General features: G+C 39.3%; 1 protein-coding gene and 1 non-coding gene across 4 annotated transcripts in view; one reads left to right on the forward strand and one right to left on the reverse strand.

Annotated features, from left to right (window-relative positions):
- Window positions 1–2,223: 2,223 nt before the first annotated feature.
- Window positions 2,224–2,295, forward strand: trnaq-uug (transfer RNA glutamine (anticodon UUG)). Its single transcript has one exon. It is a non-coding gene; the product is annotated as a tRNA-Gln (tRNA).
- A 1,857-nt stretch (window positions 2,296–4,152) lies between these two features.
- calcrl2 (calcitonin receptor-like 2) overlaps window positions 4,153–23,312 on the reverse strand; it is a 29,354-nt gene continuing 10,194 nt past the window's right edge. For 2 of the 3 annotated variants that reach the window (XM_066672218.1, XM_066672219.1), the window contains 12 exons: window positions 19,623–19,725; window positions 18,812–18,977; window positions 15,175–15,282; window positions 14,614–14,726; window positions 14,286–14,377; window positions 13,792–13,918; window positions 11,753–11,906; window positions 11,323–11,383; window positions 10,236–10,299; window positions 9,028–9,246; window positions 8,028–8,069; window positions 4,153–6,592 (listed from right to left, as the gene is read on the reverse strand). In XM_066672218.1, coding sequence (XP_066528315.1) covers window positions 6,329–6,592; window positions 8,028–8,069; window positions 9,028–9,246; window positions 10,236–10,299; window positions 11,323–11,383; window positions 11,753–11,906; window positions 13,792–13,918; window positions 14,286–14,377; window positions 14,614–14,726; window positions 15,175–15,282; window positions 18,812–18,977; window positions 19,623–19,676 — 1,464 coding nt within the window. In that variant the 5' untranslated portion in view covers window positions 19,677–19,725 and the 3' untranslated portion in view covers window positions 4,153–6,328. Of the gene's footprint in view, window positions 6,593–8,027; window positions 8,070–9,027; window positions 9,247–10,235; window positions 10,300–11,322; window positions 11,384–11,752; window positions 11,907–13,791; window positions 13,919–14,285; window positions 14,378–14,613; window positions 14,727–15,174; window positions 15,283–18,811; window positions 18,978–19,622; window positions 19,726–20,077; window positions 20,099–23,312 lie in introns of those variants that run through there. The other variant, XM_066672220.1, reaches the window with a different exon arrangement.

Consider the following 23,312-nt stretch of genomic DNA (forward strand, 5'->3'; position numbering starts at 1 on the left):
GGAAACCTACATCGCCACAGAACACACTAAACTTCTCACAGACTGTGATCCAAGGGGAGGTTTGAGCAATTAAAGCACGATCAAACACAGCCTGCAACTTCTGATAGTTTGGTGTGATATTACTGGTCAGTCCATGCCATTTTCTCTTTCCTGTGACTCACACAGGACCTACTTGAGTACTAATAACACCCTCTGGTGGCAGATGTGCGCCATAATCAAGTCTTTGTTTTTATTTTGAGACGACAAGTCATTATTTAAAGACTGTCCCAAAATAGGGTTCTCTGTAAACTTTTAAGCAGAGAGTTTGTGACAGATAGTGACAGGTGTCACAGCACAGCTTTATTGCAATGAACTATAAATATCTGATGCACATTATTGTTTCATATGAATTCTTTAGCCACTTTAATTATTGAGGCTGTGGTTTATTCTTATCTGTTTCATAACGCGCGCATGGAAACTGTCATCACTGTTCATGCAGCATACTCAAGTTATTTAGGCAGATAGTCACAAAACCCTTTAAAGATGAACGAGTCCTGCAGCAGATCAGACTTTGTGACTATTTAAAGTTTAGAGTCTTTAAAGCAGTGATTCCGTTATTACAGGCTGCTAGTTGTGTTCATTTCTGTCAATGGATTTAAAATAATTTCAAATCAAATTCATAGATAAGTGACGAAATAAATATTCATATATAAAACATTTATATTTTATCATGAACGGATTCAGTTTTTCATTTCACGGAACTATTGGAGATTGTTAAATATTTATTTAAAAAGAATCTATTTAAGAACGACAAATTCCTTTATTTATGAATTGTGCGTTAATCGAATACAGTAATCCCTCGCTACTTCGCGGTTCATCTTTCGAAGATTCGCTACTTACATGTGTTAGACTGGGCCAGTAGGTGACAAAATATATCATTTACAAGTATTTTTTACGTACAGTACGTGTATTGTTCATGTCCACATCTGAGTGAAATTTACTGACGCTAAATCACAGCTCAGGAATGACTCTATTAAAGAAACTGGTGGGATATCACACGTGGTTCCAGCTGAAAAACATTATAGAATGACTGTTTAACGCAAAGGGCGGGTTGTTAACAGTAACAGGGAGGGTTTTAAAAGTCCAAATACTCGTTAAATACAGTAAAAACATCCCAGTAAACAAGGAACGTCCCTGGACGTTCAAAATAGGTCTAAAAGTAGTCTGTCCGTCAAGGACATATTTTAAACGTCAATGGACGTCCAAAATCCATCTTAATAAGTTAGTTAAGTGGTGACCAATCGATAACGTCAGTGGACGTCCAAAACGCGTTTTATACAAGTAATTTATTTCGGGACCAATTAATAACATCAATGGACGTCCAAAATACGTCTAATAGTCGTCTTTTCAATGTCTGTGTTTGGACGTCTTTTCAACTTTCATTTTCAACCTTAAGAGAACGTTGATTAGACGGCAGTCATTACGTTATTTCAACGTTGAATCAATGGGTAAATGTTTACTGGCATATCTTTCCTCTTCCTTCCGGAAATTCGTTTTTCGCGGGTGGTCTTGGAACGCATCCCCCGCGAAAAACGAGGAATCACTGTATTATAAATTCAGTGTGCTACAACTCATCGCCACTAGGTGGATTTGTTTTCATGATTACGAAGTTTATACGTTGTTACACTCTTATATGAAGATTTTTAACTATCAGACATTGTATACATTGCAGTTAACTGTAGACAAACAGGGATTATACCATTATATAGCGTTAAAAATTGTATAATTACGACTAGATTCCACTTTCACCTAAGGTGTCGGCCTAAGGTGCAGTAATTACCTGTCGGCCCTGATTGGTTTCCTAATGGAATTTTCCGTTCCACCTTAAATAGTGCAGCAGTTACATTCCTGTACGTTACTCGGGCCTCGGGCACTAATCGAACTTCGGCACCATTTAAGGTGGAACCGCTGTATTTGCTGAACACTAATGCGGAACGGAAGATTTAATGAGACGTTGGCGTCAGGTCAATGTTAGAATTAGAGGGCGCAGCAGATGGGAAATATAAACCTGCGATATAATATAGTAATATTAACCTTCAGCTTCACAGTGAGCGAGTCGATCCCGAGTCAAACGGTGTCCACAGGGAACAACCTTCTCTCGGTGAGGGGACTGTCTGTACTCGGTCGCTCACTCCGGAGAGCCGCTGATGTTTGTTTCCGCTGATTTGCTCCGTTTAAAACGCCGGTCCCATGGTGTAATGGTTAGCACTCTGGACTTTGAATCCAGCGATCCGAGTTCAAATCTCGGTGGGACCTCGTCATTTTCAAAAGCATTAGATCCAGCAGTCGTCCCCGTTCTCAGATCCTGAGATTACAATCAAAAGCAGTAGTATGCTTCCTAAGGAGAAACACGCCATATGTCCAAATGTTTGCAGACACTTTATCCAGCTGTTCTTCTGAATCAAGTGGTTAATCCATGTGCTCCAGAAACAGCATACATTCTAAAAGTCTTTACAACATTTCTTACAGAACTGATTGCTGCCATTTATAAAATCTCGTGAGGTCATGTGCTGATGCTAGGTAAGTTCTCCAACTCCAACTCACTGCAGAGATACTACATGGTGTTGATTTTGCATGAATGCCCTCTGAGTATCTCTTAGAGAATTTCTTGGCTTGAGGGGATCAAGCTGTATCATATTTCAAAGAGTTGTCGAACATTTCACAAGCTTAACTAACATCTGCTGTATAAACACAACAAATATATATCTACTTCGATGCATTAGGTGTCCAGATAGATTTTAAATGAAGTAGTTTGACAATGGCCAGAGAGAATAACTTTTCATCACTGCATATGTTATGAGTTCCATCCAAAAGTTTGTTTTGTTCTTACTATTGTATCCAATAAACAATCAGACAATCATTTTCAATAATACAACAGTTACCACAAAATGAAAAAAAGAGCAGAAGACTAATTGAATTTGAAATTACAACATTACACCAAAAACAATTTAAACTTATTTGTATACCTAGAATAATTATTTTTATTGATGCTTTCTGATATCTAGTATAAAGTCTTTCAATCATCAGGTAAATTGTCATTTAGGAGCATTCATTCATTCATTGTCTGTAAGCACTTATCCAGTTCGTTCGCTGTTGATCTGGAGCCTACCCGGAAACACTGCCCGCAAGGCATGAACACATCCTGGAGGTGGTGCCAGTCCTTTACAGGACGACACACACTCATACATTCATTCACACCTATGGACACCTTTTGAGTCAATTTGCCAACAGGTGGATGGACTGTGGGAGGAAACTGGAGCACCTAGAGGAAACCCATGTGGACACAGGGAGAACACACCAAACTCCTCCCAGACAGGCACCCGGAGCGGGACCTGAACCCACAAACTTTTGAGTCGCCAATCCACCTACCAACGTGTGGTTTTGGACTGTGGGAGGAAACCCACGCAGACACAGGGAGAACACACAACAGACTCTTCACAGACAGTCACCCGGAGCAGGAATCAAACCCACAACCTCCAGGTCCCTGAAGCTGTGTGACTGTGACACTACCTGCTGTGCCTCTGTGCCTCCCCATTTAGGAACAGTAATTTTTACAGAAGAACTAAATCATTTTTACCATAAAAATAATGTTATCCTTACATTAAGGTAGGGGCGGCACGGTGGCGCCGCAGGTAGTGTCGCAGTCACACAGCTCCAGGGGCCTGGAGATTGTGGGTTTGATTCCCGCTCCGTGTGACTGTCTGTGGTGTGTTCTCCATGTGTCTGTGTGGGTTTCCTCCCACAGTCCAAAAAACACACGTTGGTAGGTGGATTGGCGACTCAAAAGTGTCCGTAGGTGTGAATGTGTGAGTGTGTTTTGCCCTGTGAAGGACTGGCGCCCCCTCCAGGGTGTATTCCCACCTTGCGCCCAATGATTCCAGGTAGGATCTGGACCCACCGCAACCCTGAACTGGATAAGCGCTTACAGACAATGAATGAATGAATGAATAACGTTAAGGTTCACTAGGAAAACAGACTGCTCCTGTAGTATCAGAGATTCCTGCTTCAATAGATTTTCACTCCAGCCATGTTACGATGAGCAGATCACGCTTGAAAATCAAGTGGCACATCATATTGTGACCAGTGACCAGTAGAGAGCTGTGAATGTCCAGTGCAATAACATTTATTGTGCTCCTAATAATAGCAGTACTGTACACATACTGAAATTATTATTATATTCACAATTTGAATGGCAGTTCAAGAGGAATGTTTTTTTGTTTTTTTTAGGTTGTGTGTAATTCCACCAATAGCCACATGCACGCAAATACATTTTTGTAGATCATTATTATCACATGTCAAGCATGGAAAAAAAAATCAACCTTCCTAAACAATGAGGGAAGGCAGTAAGTGAAAAACACAATTGCATATTTGAACTATTTACAACAAAACATGTTTATAAACATATGAAATAAATAAAAAGTTGAAATGTTTGTGGTGCTTGTAAAAACAATCCATTATTTTCACTTCCGTTCATTGTTTTCTTCTGACCGTTCATGGCTTTCAGACAGAACAATTTAGTCTTCATGAATTCATTTTATGAGATCTGAGTATCATGACTTTGGAAGTGGTGAACCACTGGTGCTCCATGAGGGCAAATAGAGCTGTTAAACAGCAAAGCAGCACAACTATAATCCTGCTATAAATACAATAAACGTAATATTCATATACAAAAACAGTTGCGTTTCCAGAGAGAGAGAACAGGGCTTTACTTTTTTATTCTCAGACACCTCTACGATTGTTCTTGGGTTAATCTCTCAGAGGACTCCACTAAATGTGGCAGCAATAATAAATGTTTAAAAAGGCTTGTGTACAGATACAGTTTGTGTGGGCCTAAGACCGGTGATTTGCACATATATATATATATATATATATATATATATATAACAAATCTTTTTAGCAAAAAATTAAATGTACACTATCCCTCAAACCCCGAATGTAAACAATCAGCCAAGACCTGTATGACGTCAGTCATTTTCTTCTTGTGTTTTGCAGTGGAGCTTTGAGACTAATGTAGCAAAGATGGAATGCTACCTGTAAGCCCCTGTCATCACTGTTCAGGTCTAAGTAAACTTAAACTGACTTAATTATGTGCCTTGCGTTTTTTATTCCTTATTATGTGACCGCTAACAACATAACAAAATGTAGGGTGCCCAGATCTGAGATAGTGAAAGAGGACACGTCTCCGGGGGTGGGGGGGTGGACGACTACTGACGTGCAGACTGACCAATTAAATTTTTACAGAGAATGTTATCGACCAATAACGGTAGCTCTACAGTCAGACCGTCCAATCAGAAGATTTTAGGCTACTTCACCACGCCCCCTTCTCACTCAAGCGAACCAATCGGAGTAGGGGAGGGCGGGACTAGTTTGTGAACGAAGCGCTTCTCGAAGTTCTATGTAAGCTCTAGAAAAACAAAACCCCGGACGTTTGTGAAATTCCGGCCGGACATTTTTTTAAGTCTAAAAATGAAGACATGTCCGGGTAAAAGAGGACGTCTGGTCACCCTAACAACATGTTCCTAGACGTAGACACATGTCTTAGCTGAAAACGACTGAGTTGCAAAAAGAGCTGCTGGATGTTTTCTTAAGCAGACATTTTTTGCCAAGAGTAATCACACTCTTAGCCAGTAGTGGGTAAACTCTGTGCTAGTACTTCAGGAGCAAACATGGCCAATTTTAATAGCCCTGTGATGGAGTGTGGTTTAATCGCTCTGCACTGCTCTCAGAGTGAACAGTGTAGCTTTTAACTGTCCTATGGTGCTCAAGGAGCAAATACAGCAAAGATTAATCATGTGATATTCACTAGCAAAACTATACTAGCCATTATGTTTTCCAATTTCTTTCAGTGAGCAAAACCGAACAGAGATGACAAAGCAAAGGGATGACAGCCAACCCTAAAGGTGTCACTCTAGCTCTGGAATATTTTACACAACCATAAGAAGTAATAGTAACCATCAGTAAAAACAACCTAATGCTAACTGGTTGGAGTAACTGTCTCTGTTAGCTTTGGAGCCTTTGTGTAAAACATAGAACTTAAGTTCAGAGAAAGAACATGACTTTGCTGACTAAAGTGTGTAAATTAGATTTCTCCAGACTAACTTTAAAATGTCCTCCTCTCAAAAAACAAAAGATCCTAATAAAAAAATGTCTGTTTTCCATGTTCAGTTAGCATTCATATCATGCTAATTCCCATCACCTTTTATTCTTCTTTAGCATTTTTGGTGAAATATTTCTAAGAGCAACCCAAACCGATCTTTGGTGTCTACCACAGTGTACAGCAGCCTCAATGTCAAATTTCAGAAGACTCCCGAGGTTTCCCTTGGCCTTTGCTGTGGCAGCCTTTTCCGTTGCTCTGGCCGTTGAGAGACAATATAGCGGTGTGTGTTTTATCATTCTCTGAGTACGGAGGAGCAGTCTCCAGGGTGACAATGACCCGGCTTGACTCTGTGATAGAGGAGTTGGTGTGGTAGTTGCCGTGAGAGTCTGTGGTAACAAGACGTCTCCCCCACTGAGCCCTGTACTGAGCAGACTTGCGCCTTATAGTTGATTGCACCTGGAACAACACAAGAGGGTTGAGAGTCATTGGGAGTAACACCCACAGCAAAGAACCCCCAAATATTCTGCTGTGAAATTTGCACTTCCTTTTTTTATCCATCACCAGGTTCACTACTTCTAAGATTCCTCCTAGTTTCCTTCAAATCTTCAACTGATGTGTAATGAATTTCTAAAAATGGTTTTGTTTACATCTCCCTGCACCAGCAGGCCAGGGAAAAATAACAATAATAGGGCTGCCAACTTTCATGCACTGGTCATAAGTCACGCACAATGAGCTGTAATCTCATTCTCTCAGGCCTCAGGCATTTTAAACAACCCCTCGTTTACTGTGTCAGAAACATTTTCTCCCATTCTCCATGAGATAAAACTCTTGAATTTAAAGGGGCAATATTGTGAAAAAAAAAATATATAATAAATTCAGTGTATTAGCACATTCATTTCAGGATCTGGACCACCTACTAACTCACTAACTGTCTAATAAGACCAAAACATTATGAACATGTACATTATGAACATTAAAAACGACACATAAACAAACAAACTAAAAGAAATGCAAACTTAAGCTTGTGGGGGAAAATCTAATGTAAATGTAAATACTTACAGTCATTCTGTATGAATTATACTGAAATAATTATGTATAGCAGAGTAATAATCATGATTTAAGACCAGAAAGAAGTCATGTACCTAGAATTAAAAAACAGGTAGACTGTTAGAAACTGATGAAAGGTTAACCCACTAAAGTTCTCTAGTCTCCAAGCCACAGAGGTCTCAAACATAGCTCTGATCTCAACAAAAGTAAGCAGTGATAGCCTATTTATTTTATTTCTCTTATCCACTTCTTTTGGATATGCTATTTGCACGTTAAAGGATATGCCTCTTGTGTGTTGTTCTTTCAAACGTCCTTTGCTTGGTGTGGTTGTGTGAGAGAATGTGGGTGTGTATACTCTTTGAAATTCTCTTTTGTGCATTGCTTTTTTTTTTTCTTTTGTAAGCACTATAAATTGTACAAGCCGTTGATGACAGTGCCGCGTGATTGTTCGCTTGGGGAAACAAAAAGACAAGCAAAAGCTCCCAGCCAATGCAAACAAACCCTGGGACATTGCCATCTAAAACAGAGCGTGTTTGCGTGTGCATTCTTATGAAAGTAAATGAAAGACAGAGAGAGATTACGATAATGGATAAGTGAGTAAATGATATAAGAGGGAGAAGTTATGAGCTTGAATTGTTTGATAATAAACAGTAAATGTACTTCTGGAAAGATGTTGTACAAATATTAAGGCACAATATGATATAAATCCTATTTGCAATATTCCAATGTCTGGTGCTCTACTCTTCCAAGAGCGGTCAGAGCTGTCACTGCAGTAAGGAAAACAAACTATGTTGGACGTGTTGGATGAGCAGGCCACATAGTATTTGTAGACGTTTGCACATACCTCTCCATTGGCAAAGCAGAATATGATGGCCACCAGGAGCCCCTACACAGGGAGGAAAATATGAAAATATTTAGGAATTGCCCTCAATTTTGTTATTTATCTTTACATTGTCAAACTGAAGACAAGACCAATCACATATGAAACAGACATCAATGACACATTTTTAAAAATATGAATCACTAAATCCCACTTGGGCGGCACGGTGGCACAGCAGGTAGTGGGTTCGATTCCCGCTCCGGGTGACTGTCTGTGAGGAGTGTGGTGTGTTCTCCCTGTGTCTGTGTGGCTTTCCTCCGGGTGACTGTCTGTGAGGAGTGTGGTGTGTTCTCTCTGTGTCTGCGTGGGTTTCCTCTGGGTGACTGTCTGTGAGGAGTGTGGTGTGTTCTCTCTGTGTCTGCGTGGGTTTCCTCCGGGTGCTCCGGTTTCCTCCCACAGTCCAAAAACACACGTTGGTAGGTGGATTGGCGACTCAAAAGTGTCTGTAGGTGTGAGTGTGTGAGTGAATGTGTGAGTGTCTGTGTTACCCTGTGAAGGACTGGCGCCCCCTCCAGGGTGTATTCCTGCCTTGCACCCAATGATTCCAGGTAGGCTCTGGACCCACCGCGACCCTGAACTGGATAAGCGCTTACAGATCCACTTGACGGTGGATCAGAAGTCAACATGAGGTTTGATTATTATGGAACAAATTCACAAAAAAACAATTGAAAGTAACCATCCATTAAAGATAAAGTCTACAGAAATATGAATGACCCATTGGTGTCAAATAATAATAAAGAGGAGAGGAGAAGAAGCTTAAACTGTAATGTTCTACGTAGAATTTTCTTTCATAAAGATATTGAATAACTGAGCCCTGACTGTTTTTTTTGGGTTCTTCTTGTTTGTGTAAAAGTCTTTTCCACTTGTTACAACTACAGGATGTATTTAATGTTTAATTAGATGCATAAAAACAGGTCTGCTCAGAAGGCCAGATGTGCAGGTCAGAGTTATGTTGGTTGTTTACCTGAAAATGAACACATAAGTTCATGAAGAACTCATAAACCGCATTGTGGACCCTGCCCTCAGGCTGCATTGGTACCAGAATAAAATGAGCTCCCATCAGCGGCACCAGGATGAGCGTGGCACGTACAGCCTTCATATAGACATGAGACTCTGCCTTGTGGGTCACGCTCAGTTTAGTGATTAATACACGAACTATATTCAGCAGAAAGATAAGGTTTACCTGCAGGGAACAGCACAGACAGAGACAACTGAGTAAGAATAACATCGTAAGACATTTGAAACTTTTAAACCTGGGTAAAGAACGGTCCAAACCCAAAAGAGCAAAATATTAAGTTTGTGATGGTTCTAAGAACAAATCATTGGAGGGTTGTGGGGAAGGAAAAATAACTGATCCTACTTCATGTGGGTACTAAGGAGAGCACAGGAATGACAGACATGTACATGTCAACATCTACAGCATTGTCAGGCCCAAGGTAAAAAGTGAGAAATTTTCCAAAAAATTGCTGTTGGAAACCACATGGATGGTCTTCATTAGGATAGATTTGTTTTTTTCATCAAAACAATGCTCCAGCTTACTCTGCGTAAACCACCAAAAAGTTACTTCAGATGTTCATCGGTCACATTGTTTTGCCTGTTCAGAGACAAGATTTGAACAGCAGAGAACAATAACCTTTAAACAAACTGGAAAATCTTTACAGCTACAGCTTAAATATCATCTGTTAGACACTTTTCAAACAGAAATTGTGTAAAACCGAGTGAAACAACGACACTTTCCGTAAAATCTGTCTAAATGTTTATACACAAGAGTTTTAAAGTAGTCGCAGTCACACAGCTCCAGGGACCTGGAGGTTGTGGGTTCGATTTCTGCTCCGGGTGACTCGTCTGTGAGGAGTGTGGTGGGGATAAGCCGGGATACTTCTGCTCAAAGAAAATATCTAGGTTCGCCTCCCCATTTCAGGCTTCACAGACATTGTACATACTAGTACATTTGCTGTTGAGAACATCACAAACTTTGCAATTTGCAATTTTTTTCTTTTGCAACTACTCAAAACTACATTTTGTGGCATGGCCCATTTTTTGCCCAGGGTTTTTTCCCCCCACAATATCAACAACACATGATATTGGCTTTGGAAAGGTAGTGTCTACCACAGAGCTCATTGGCAGCAATTTCTAAGAACACTGTTATTTTACGGGTCATTGGTCACTCACCACCAGGGCAACAAGAATGGGGCAGTGGATGATGTAAAGCAGATTTGTGTTGGTTAACCAGCACCTGAGAAAACACATAAACAAACCGTGTGCATGACACAGGTCATAATCTCTAGCTGTAGTCTCTAGCTCCACTATTCCAGCCTCACAAAGCAAGAATAGTCTTCAGTGTATTTGAAGTGGTTCTCAACCTTCTGTAGCGCATATTTTTGTTTGAGACTCTTTATTACAAAAAAAATCCTGCATTACCAGCTTACACTTAAACACTATCTGCACTCCATAAACAAATACAGGAGGTCCTCGGGTTACATCAGTGCCGAGTTACGATGTTTCGTGGTTACGACACATCTCCCATTTACTGTATAAAGCCTTGTTTTCACTTAAGTGGTTTTGCGTCGTAAAACGCGAACTTCGTGTGTGGTGTGCGCGGCGGAAGAACACACGGTTACCCGGCTCGGGACCGAGGAGGATAGGTGTTAGGATAGGATAAGTGCTTACAGAATGTTATTTATGCACAGTATGTACGTATGTTCTGACTTCGGTTGAAATCGGTTTACGACGCGACATAGGAACGGAGCAACATCGTAAGTCGAGGACCCCCTGTACTTACACGTTTATGTGTTCATTTTTTTATCTTAATATTGCATATTTTCTCACTTAGACATTGAATTAGTTATTCACTGTAAGTTTAAAAATGCTAACAAAAATTAGCTTTTTTGTCTTTTGCAAAAAAACATTGTTTATTTAATTGTGGCACTGTGGTGCAGTAGTATCGTTGTGACGTGGCTTCAGGGTTTTGGGGTTCTGGGTCTGTAAGGAATTTGATGTGTTATCCCAGTGTCTGCGTGGGTGTCCTCTGAGTATATGGGCCTCATTCGACTGTCCAAAATAACGCTGGTAAGTAGACTGTCTACTCAAAAGTGGCTATATGTTTAAGTGGTTGGGTCAGAATGTTGCGTCCTGTCCGGGGTTAATTCCTGCCTTGCACCCAGTGATTCCAGGTAGGCTCCAGACCAACTATGTCCCTGAACATTATAAAGCAGTTACCAAGAAAAAAACAGAATAAACAAATTAATTGTTTGTTTACATGTCATCATAGTAGAGTGCTCGAGCCACAGCATGAATCACAGCTGGAATAACTGGGAATCCTGAAAAAGAAAAAGTAGTATGAATGAGGTGAATCTATTTAGAGCTGCAGTATAATGCAATGGGAACAGGTGAGTGGAGCAAATAGAAAGAGAACGATGAATGCAAATGACATCAAATGGAAGCTTTGTCAGTAAAATAAACAGCTACAACAGTATTGTTTAATCAGACTCATGCCTAGTGTGCTTGTTGATATTATAGTATCTTGACTGTGCATCAGCAAACTAAATATGAGTGACATTTCCTGCAGATGAAACTGAATGGGACTGATTTAAATTAGGTTTAACTCCTTATCTCCCCAGGACTGACGAGCAGTAATCAAACTGGAATCGCATTCAAATCAAATGAATCATACAGATGTGATTGCTCACCCCAGCCGAGCAGGTAATACCAGCCCAGCTGCTGCTCCCCAACAAACACAGCCACAATGATGAGTGTGTGAAGGTAGATTCCCTCACAAAGCATCCAGAAGTAGGTGGAGCAAGAGGTGTAATGAACCAGAAAGGCCAAGATTTTACAGCCAATCTGCAAGACACACACACACACAAACATACACATGCAAGTATATTACTTACTGCAAAACATAATGCAAAACTATTAAAGCCTGTCTATTTTGACCCTTCAAACCATCCGTAGCCATCCACTTGCCTGCTGCTGTGACAGTAGCACTCATTCTAACACATGTTTTTAATGACAGTTTTCAGTGATAGTGGTCCTGACACAACTGAAGATATTTGTAGGACTGCCTTTAGTCGTTTTCACTGAGGTCTGTGACACACGGTGCTGATACAGTATCAGTATGAACTATGGATAGATCAACAGATCGCAAACAAACAAAATTAACGGTCAAATGTAAAGCTCCAGCTCACTCTAAAAAAGACACAACAGTAAGAAGCTACAGTAATGAAGGGATTGGAAAATGAATCCAATGAAGATGATGAAAACTGGAAACTAGGTTCATCCTATATATTTCAATTAATATTTACCAAAATGTTATCTTCTTCATTGAATCCTTAAGAGGGCACAAAGAAAAAGAAGCAAGGGAGTCGGCAGTAATTTATAGGCTTGATGTATGATGGAAATAGTGGAGGCTCTTATCCACATTCCACACCCCGCCATCAAAAACCACCACACACATGGATTAAAGCTAAAATATATTCAGGCTGAAATGTTTTCAAAGGTCCCCGAAGGATTCCATGTAAAGAATGCAGAGGATTTTTCCCTACAAGTTTAGTGGCTATGACTCCAGAAATGTCTCACTAGAAGCGCCACACCTGGTTTACCGACCTTGAATTTCAGAGCATGGATTTTCCTGCATTTTAAAACTATAATTCACTTTTAACTCATTTTAATCCTCTGTCAGTCACATGGTTAAGATTAAACACCCTCCACAGAAAAGAATAAACCAGATCCAGCAGCACCTCGTCAACACCATGACCAGGTAACAGCTGGTTGTGATGGAAATCCATCATAACAACAGAGAACAGGAACCCCCCAAATATGATCTTGTGGCTTTCAGTGGGTCTAAAATGTTAATCAAGTGGGTACTGTACTCCCTGTGACAACCCCCCCCCCACTCTATTTTGCACCTTGTTCTAGTTGAATAACTGAAGAATATACATTCTAATATACATAATCCACCCCTCTCAAAGATAAAACAAAATGCTCTAAAAATAGTATTTCTGTTACATGTACAGTACCAGTCAAAAGTTTGGACACACCATCTCATTAGTCATTGGTGAAATAGGGTTATTCACTGTATAGAACTCCAGCCCCTACCTCTGCACAACGCAAGTTATGGTCTCAAACACATTAAGAAGGCGAGCAGTTCTACAAATTAACTCTTGATGAGGCCATAGTTGTTCAGTGATGAGGCCATAGTTGTTCAGTGACGACCTCATGCTGATCGAGGGAACGCCAGGATCCTGCATCAACATTTACTGACAGAACTCAGATGGCACCTCCTTTCAATTGTTGTTATTATAAGTAAATCTGTTTTCACTTTTAAATCCATACACAAAACAAGTTTTTAAATTTACTCTCTGGGGCAACTGATCACATACTGTTCAGTTTTAAAAACACTAACCTCTAAAACATTAAACTCTGCTATGTCTTGGAATATAAAATACAATATAAAAACACAATATAAAATACAATCTCTACTTCTAAGCAGAAAACTGCTAAAAAATTAAATACTGTGATGTGTACTGTATGTTTGTACGTTTATTACATTTTAGTTTGTAAGGCCTTTAAACTGACATCACTAGAGCTGAACATGTACTGTGCACCTGACAAAGATGGAAATGCAATTTTAAATGACAAAATCGACACGGTAGAAGTGACAAGACGATTCAAGCACAGGAGCACAGCTCAGTAATAAAAATATAGTACAGAAAATATGTGGGCTCACAGGGTTGCTATTGATCTGTTGCTTGTGGAAGGTGACCATACTTAACCAGGTCACTGTCATCACCGAGTTTAGAATGAAGGACAAAAACATGTTCTTATGGAGGGAAATCCTCTGGCAACTTAAGCATCTGGAAAACAACACACAAAATAACACACATAACACATCTTTATATTTCCACAATACTCCCAAGGCACTTTAAATCAATAGACTTTTAATTGGTCACTTTATAAAAGCCCATATACAGTAGATGCAATTAGCTTGTGTTTTACTGGCTACACTGTGACAAACATTTTGACCCCATTGGAAAAAACTGAAAAAATATTTAGAACAGAATTTTCCCTAATTTCTTGTCATTTTTTATTTTTCTATTAGTAATTCCAACGACAATAATCTTTAGAAAGAAATGGACATCAATTATATCATACAAACATATATAAAAACTAATAACTGTTTCTGCAATTTATGTTTATGTTTATCTCGTGTTCCATACTCACTTAAAGTAGGAGAAGATAAAGAGGGAGATGAGTAGGGAGACCAGAGAGAGGGTATGGCCTAATACAGCCAGATAATACGTAGTGAGCGCAATCTATGGAAAGAGGACAAGAAAAGACACCTTTCCAATAGCTTCAGGATCTGTAATGTTCAAATGCATGTTCTGTTGGAGCAATTAAGTCATTCTTGTAATGCACAGCAATATGACAAAACAAGTCAGACTCTCACTTCCAATTACAGCAATGATGTCAGTGAAGACAGTAAAGGTGAAAATTAAATGTGGGTGATTTATTGGAAAATTGTGAGAAGAACTCAACATAATGTTTTTACCTCACGTTTTTTTCTGGTGTACTCATTGCACAAGGTGTAGTTGGTCCACCATCGGTTGCTCTCTGGGTGTAGGAACCACTGACCATCGGGGTTACACACTTTGGTCACTTTCTCTATGAGAGCAGTACAGATCCAACAAGACAATTCAGCAGCAAAAAACCAAAATAACACAAGAGTGAAAAACCTTGCTGTGGTTCTATTTCTCTGTACATTTTTGTCAAGATTCTGAATAAAATTCGAAAAATATTTTTGTAAAAGATTCACACACAGATTAGATAATTTTGTATTCACAAAATCAGTGAAATGGCTCACATCCACGCTTTTGTTTAGACACTACAGTTTTTCAGCTAAAGATCTTCCAAATTAGATTTGTGATGTATGTTGGATACATTTAGAGAATGGTCAGATCATTTCATTGAAAAAGTAATTATTCAGTAATGTCAGTGAGTCAGTATTGGCATCCTTTTGGTGCAGGTGTAAATCTAACATTAAAGTCTATATTCAGAACCTTTTGGAATATCCTCTGGTTTAAATGAACTAGTAATATTCCCAGGGGCTTACCAGAAGGATCAAAGTCATTGAAGTAGGTGGGGCATTGTTGTATGGCTACCCCTGGGGATGTGTCCTCCCAACACAGCCAGCCGTCCCATGTGCGGTTACAGTAGGGCCCTAAATGAGGTAGCAGTCAAAAGTCAAACAGCTTAAATTCTTGTTAAGTACAAAGATGTTCGACAAGGACAACAGGCTAAAACTGCTCACAGTTTAATTTTGTCACAACCAAATTAGGTTTGGTGTTGTCACAACAACTCATAGTTTGGTATTTAACAGTGCCCCTGGTAACATGGCAGTTAGTTTAAAAAAATAATAATAATTTCACTTCACCACAAACATACCCAATATGTCAGTGTTATTTAGTGTTGGCATCGCTTTTTTGGTTTTGCACTTGATGAGGCTACAGTGCTAATATAGCAAGTAACGGAAACCATGTAGTGATGGCAGGTAATTTAAAATAGATTCTCTTGTGGTGTTGTGAAAAAAAAAAAAAAAAGTAAAGAGAAGCTGATTAAAATGCGTAGAAAATGGCTGCCACAACTGTATTTAATTACGCTATGTGCATTATTCATGCAGTTTATAAAAAGATTATTTGTCCACTTAGCTTTCAACACATGTTAGCATTAGCCTCATAGCTCTAGTAGGACACTAAAGAAAAACTCTTAATTCATCCAATGCATCTTGGGTCTGACAACATCTGAGGCAAAGGAAAAACTGTAAAGTAAACTACCTCCTCTTTTAAGTTTTCTCATTGCTAGTAGAATAATTGGTGGCAGTGAGAAGCTCAAAAGAGCTGACATGGCGGATGCAGTGTTTACAGTAGCTTCACAGAAAAAGAGACCAGAGCAATGTGACAATCACAACAGGCAAAACTCAAGTAGCAGAAAACAAAAGCCTGCAGCATATGCTTCCTCAGACTAGAGCCCAGTACACAATCCAAGGAAGCCTGACGCACACAGTCAGGGAAGAAACTCAAACACAGTCAGGCACTAGGCAAGAGTGACACTGACATGCATCACTTCCCTTCTTTCAGGAGAGGGAATCGGCCCCCCACCCGCACACAGTGGTCCCTGTTTGGCTGCAAACACCACTTTTCGGTTTTACAGTAATGTTTGCTATTTTATCATAGTCTTTGATCCTACATTCTCATGATCATACGTACTCAATGTTTTAGTATCAGCTCTGTGCACATATTTGAACCTTACCAAATTTCAAAGATGCTGAAATCAGTAAATTATTTGAGTGATTTTACGAATCGTCAGTACCATCTACAATATCTGTGCTTTTACAAGACTGACTGTAATTGGTCAAATCCAGAGCTCCTTCTGTAACAGCAGACCTCGTAATAGACAACAGTGGCTTTCATACAATATCTGTTTTTATTTTGTGACATTTTAAGTTGAAAGAGCCCACTTTAATATGTGTATTAATATTAGTCAGTCAGGTATTAACTGCATCTGAGAAGAAAATGTACTGTACAAGAAAACATACTTTACTATCATTACTTTTCCCCCCCTTCCTATTTTGCCTTGACTGGTTTAATGATAATCAGGGCTATGTTTTCAGGGACAGTGAACTTCTGTTAAGGTCTCCCTGCATGGAAGATGGATCCTGTAGAGTCAGGTTGGTTGATAATGTTCTCTGACTGATTCCTGGAGGCTGAGCAGAGGGCTTAACTCCAGCTGGGCGCACCACAAACAGCCAATGTTCGATGACTGCATTGGCCCACCACTCTTGAGGGTCAGGAGTTGAGGGGATTCTCACAAGAGCCTGGCTTGCAACCACCCAGCTGGAGTTTTCCCCCAGTAGATGAGAGGGTTGCCTGAATGTCATTTCTATTGCAGTGAGAAAAACTCTTGACTGCTATGTGTGTGTATGCGCTCAACAGCTGTGCAAAGTATTCAGCTTTCTGTGGAAGCGTGGGTGGAATTCTAGAGGGTCCCATGCACTGACTCTGATTTTGCTGTGGGACATTGATACTCACAAGATTAACCTAAGTGGTGGGACGTAACTGGACTTCTGTGCCAGTTATGCTTTGTCCAAAATGTCAGTTCAAACACAAATATACTTGGTACCAGAGCACATTGTGTCAAGTGTCAATTGACATTTTCATGTATGCACTCCACATTCCTAGTGCTTTAGTCATGGGGTGGCACCTGTATGATACTCCAGATCATTCCCATCTCTATTCACACATGCACTCACTCGATTATCACCTGGACATTGTATTACGGGTGAAGTCAGGGTAATGTCCAGTATAAATGTTATGGACATTTGTGTTCACATATCAAACCTCTCAGATAATGTATGGAAAATGTCTGGGTTACCATGCATGTGTGAAAGCGGCTAATGGTACACGTTGTGGTTACGTCATCTGATCTGAAGCCTTATGTTTTGGACCCTTGGGTACACAGAAGTATTGAGCTGTCAACTCATCACCATCTGGTGGATCCATATGGTGGGAAAACCTACTGGACAGAGCTGGTTAGCAAATCTGGGTAGTAAGGATCCCCTGGGAAAATGCTGATTCATTTCCCACCTCTGAGAGAGCTTCTCTCACAATCTGAAGGAGGTAGAAGTCATTGTGGACGTGGTTGTTAATAGCTATCACAAAACTTGTTCATGCCTGTAACAGCAGCACACCAAAAACCTGGTGGTGGACACCAGCCATAAGAGCGGCCATTAGACAGAACTGTGTCAGGCACTGAAACAGACACTTCTAGCGCTTTTCCACCAACTAGCTAACTAAATCTGGAACAGTTCGGCGCGTTCCACCTTAGACTGTCGTAGGCTTCTGGCAGGGGATCACCAGATTGGGTTTCTGCTATTTGCAGATAATGTTGTTCTTATTGCTACTTTGGAAGGAAGTCTTGAGTAAACACTTTAGCAGTTTAAAGCTGAGTGTGAAGTGACCAGCATTAAAATAAGCATGTCTGTTGCAAGTCTGAGGAATGTCCACATCTCAAGGAAAAGGATGGCATTCTCCCCCAGGAACCCCAAGTGGGTTTTGTTCACGAGTGATGTGGGATTGTGAGATCAGTGGCAGCTGCAATAATGTGGATGCTGTCCTGCACTAATAGGAGATCTTAATTTACTGGTTTATCTATGTCCCCACCCTCATCTGTGGTTGAGAGTTTGGCAAATAAAAACAATAGATACAAATGGCTGTGTCATTTTTTCAATGTTGGCCAATTGGGTGAGGTCCTGTGGTAACCCCAGACCCATGAGGGGTGGTATGATTAAAGCCTTTAATTTAATTTCAACCCTTTGATGCAAGGAAATTCAAAGTCTCCTTTCTTTCTGAGTTCGTTTTGCTTTGACATGTCTTATTGCTGTCATGACAGTGCTGTTTATTACGTTTCGATCTCGGTTACATGGTGTAATTAGGGTAAATTACACAGATACTTCATCCCAAATCTGCCCATAAAAACCCTTACAAACTATATTACAAGAACACCTCAGGTTAAACTCATCCAGCTCCAATGGGTTTATAGCTTTCAATATATTGACTTAATAATGTCTTCATCATTATTGAGGTAATGTCCATTTATTGTATGATAAGTCAATAATATACTCATTTTGGCAGACCTGTCTTTACATGTATGTGTGTGTGTGTGTTTGTGTGTGTATGTTTTTGACACTATACCTGGCCCTGTGTATGGCGGGTCGTGTAGTATTTTGAGGTAGCACTCAAACTGAGCTGACAAGATATGTAACTTGGATTCACTTCCCGCAGTGGGGTAGAGTGGTGTATTGGTCACTTCTGCCAATGATGTTATTGTTGTAGGCATCATGTCTTCACTCTGACACACCTGCAAAACACATACACATGGGCACACTTACATACACATAAACACGTTCTATTTAATACTTCTGGTATTCTGTAAACAACAGCTATCACTTTAAATGTCTGAAACCCACTTATGAACTCTCACAGCAGGGATTTACTGGCAGCGGATAGTAAGACTCCAGCTTATTTTTTTTGACATTTGACATATGGTCTACTATCATTTTTCTCAGACTCTATTGACATTGTGGACATTTTCTTCTGCAAGAAAGATTTAATTACAATTATGAACGGCAATTTTGTGGCTCATTTTTGCACGTTTTACAATAAAAAAAATAAGGCACATCTTGTACATCAGAGTGCTGTGTTTACAGATATTTGCATTAGCCCTATTTAGTTCAAACTACCTGAAGGACTACAACTACAATAAACACTAGAACTAGAACAGCAGAACTGACTGATATATACACACCACATAGAGTGTGACTATATTAGAAATGTTTATACGAATATGAATATTTTTGCCTTACACCGTACACAAAATTACTTTAGCACACATGTGCCTGTGATGGTTTTCAAGTTTACAAAAGAAAGTTCAATTTCTCCTAGAATACTGTTGAATTGAACAGTACCAAACACATACACACAAAGACATCATTACAGTCCGCACCTCAGTGGTCAGCAGTGAGAGCAGTAGCAGTAAGAAGGACTGGAGTTTTCCCATGGTGCACTAGAGGAGGCATAGAAAGGGTTCGTCTGAGAACATCAGTGTCCTGCAGAAATGAGATACAGTTAGCCAGGTAGTATGTGACTACGATTTAAAAGAGGACAACTAATGAGATCATGCTATAAACGTAAAGTTAGCTATATTCGCCTGTAGCTAAATATATATATATATATATATATTTTATATATATATATATATATATATATTTCATTAGCAACACTCAAATTGAAGTAACATATGTACGGATGATTTCAAAATTATTGTTTCTTCTCAACATTCCGTTTCAGTATGGTATTTATAAATAGATATTCAAAACAGCCAGACCAAATTGGCTTTAAAAAAGCATTATGGTCATACTTTTTTTTTAAACAAAATAAATTCTGAAGATGTTTCCTCACAGTTTGCTAGCTGTCCAGTCTGTTTGCAGGATCAGAACCAGTGTAATATGTTTATGAATCACCTGTGTCTGTAAATGGTTAAAAAACAAAAGTGTCTCAATTCGGTATGCTAGGTATTCTCACAGCAGAAAAACAGCATTTTGGAGTTATTTTAGACAATAGAGAGACCTCCAAACATAGTAAATAATGAAAGGAGATAAGGGTGTTGCTGTGTTCCTCTTCCATAAGTGGGTAATATTTACTTATTTTTATTGTAGACGGAACGATTTAGGAGAGTGCTAACTGCATGAAAGTAAACACAGAGGGAAAGTGCTACAAAAGGAGTTTCTGTGGTAATTCAAACAGTGAATAAAAACAAATTAAACTTCTGCCATGTGCTAACAACTGTTGTTTTTAACAACCGTTTCCCCCACAATTGTAGATGTTTTCTTTAAGAATTTGGCAGAATTGAGTTAATTAACAATAAAATATTTAATCTGTTGTATCATGACAATAGATTTAAAATGTAAATTCTATGTGAGATCAATGTTTCTCGACATTAGATCAAGACAAAATAAGAAAATATCTAGAATTCACTGGGCTTTTTCCCACAAATAATAACATATTTTCCTTCAGAAATGGCTCCCTGCATCACAACATCTTTGTCTTTTAGCAAGTTCATTATTCATTATTTATCAACTGTCCAAAGTATCACTGACACAATGTCCTCTGCACACACTTTGATAAGACTTCTAATAAGCCATGTTCAAACCAGTCAAGACGTTTTTGAAAGCATGTTTGTTAAAGGATTTTACTGTGATCAAGAAGACTATCTGAACTCACACTCTAAGCTTTTCCAGGCCAAATAAAGAGGCAAATAATGTCAGACCAATTTCATTTCTGTCAGTAGAAAAATTACAAATGTTTCCTCTTAAAACTTTCCATCAAAAATACATGTTTAAAGCTGTCAACATGCAGCAAATGGAGATAGCAGACTGCTAATTACACAGTAATTATTTCTGTCCAAACAGTTCTATGTTTAAAAATGTAATTCGCATTATATTAAGTGCAGTTAGCAAATTTTTTATTTTTTTGAATTTCGTTACAAATTATGTACGCAAATGTAGATTTAATTAAAGTCTTACGGAAAGATGCTTTATGGTGCAGAATTGTCCCTGCCCCTGTTGGGGGAATCTTTATTTTGTCACACAGAAATATTATGAAGCCACTAACGTATTGTACATGTACTGTAAAAAAAAGAAAAAGAAAAAGAAAAATGGTACACAGATTTGCCCTTACCTGAAATAATGAACTACAGCAGTTAAACAGTGGCAGAAGAAGCTGTAAATTGAAGCCTGGTTGTTGGATACATTCTTATATATTTTTATAGATAATAGTGCCAAAAACCACATATGCAAATCTGCTGGACATTACATAACGACTCAAAACAGGGCAGCTTTGTTTTAGACTGAATGCAAAACCACAGAAGCAAACTTAATACATCCCCTGGGGTGAACTGTATAATTTACTTTAATTCATTTAAAGAGTAATGTACAAATATGTAGCACAACATCCATACAATTATTTTGTCCACAGTACATTTTGGGTCATTCAAACCCTTGCAAAACACGTCCATCTTGGTTTGAGCATTGCTCTGCATTGCAGAGAAAAAGTCATTAAACTTCAGCGTGACCCATTGACACATAAACACTGCATGTTTGTCTTAAAGAGGATATTGCAGGATGTCCATGAACTGCAGTTCAAGGCATTACAGAAACCAGCCTCTAATGCTAAAGCTGTGCCCTGCAAAAAATTACTCTTTTTCTCTGTTAGCTGTGAAGAAATGTGATAGACGGCCTACATGCAGCTGCAAGGACATTAAGTCACAGGCACAATTCTTAGAGCCGTTGTGTTTGCCGCTTCCTTTAAAGATGAACGTCTAAAATATCCCATTGACTTGCGGCCATCGCACAAAACGACAGTGCTCAAACATGGTCAGGCTTTAAAATAACGTGATGGTAATTGTTCCTTAAAAGCTTTTCGCAATTTCGCTTATTATACTCAGACTGCCAGTCAAATATAATGGAGAATTTTACGTCAGATTGTTTTCCCGTACGCTGGCACTGTCAGCATTCATTCAGCCTTTCACATTGAATCCCTCTGTTCTGGGCCCGTCACAGCAGAAAACTGAATGCCATTTTCGTGTTCTGTTTTTCATTTGTGTTATTTACAGTCCAACTATGAGATGTAGTTGCTGTTTTTGAGGCCAGTGCTTATGACTGATACGTAACCTCAGGGTATAACGGATCAGTAGCAGGATGTTTATTACATCCATACGGCCTAATGTCCTACACAGAGCACGCTGTTCCATTATCAAGCCTGTTTTCATGAGGCATAAACATAATGTAAATTATACAGCACCATTATTACTTTAACTAATAGGTAATATGCTCCTTTGGCAGCACTTGAAAAATCTCTTTTTATATTTATATTTTTAAACAAATAAATGTTGTTTTTGCAATTCTATTAAAATATAATTATATCATTAATTACATACAGATAGGCGACAAACACCAAACCAACACAGTGTGGTGTCAGAAAAACGTCTCGAATACCTCTAGAACTATACTGGAATATTGCAACTCAATTTCTCCCAAGATTTTATCACTCAGCTGGTGTTTTGATGAACGGCAGTGATCTAAGATCTTTCACAGTTGTTCAACAGCAATGGATAATGAATATGACCCCTGTGGAAGGGAGTATTATCACCCTGGAATAGTAGAGGTCACTCCCACTGTTTTATCAAAGAATACGTTTGATTAGGCAGAACAAGTTTGAATGTATTTGCAATGACCCTTTCCTCTAAGAGATAAGTGAACACAAATCCACGTCGGCAAAATGCTCCCCACATCATAACAGCGCCACTGGAGCCCTCACTGTAGGGGTCAAGCATTCAGTTACGTGCCCTTACCCACGCATCATTGCAGTTAATTTAGTTACAGCACTGTCAAGGAGAGGCCCATTTGGATTCATGATTCGTACTCAATTTGCATGGGATGTTTCAGTCAAATCCAGTTCATTCTGGTTGAGAAAATACTCAAAGGACCATGAGTATCATTAATATTTCCTATGAGAGCAGTTCCCTTGGAGTTAAAAAAAAAAGCCACTATCACAGCATGGTGGGGTGAGCAGTGTGTGCCCTGTATACTATAGTGCTCTAAGCATTGCATGCTGGGGTGAGAGATGTGTTGATATT

The sequence above is a fragment of the Hoplias malabaricus genome, chromosome 5 (assembly GCF_029633855.1).
Source record: "Hoplias malabaricus isolate fHopMal1 chromosome 5, fHopMal1.hap1, whole genome shotgun sequence".
NCBI lineage: Eukaryota > Metazoa > Chordata > Actinopteri > Characiformes > Erythrinidae > Hoplias > Hoplias malabaricus.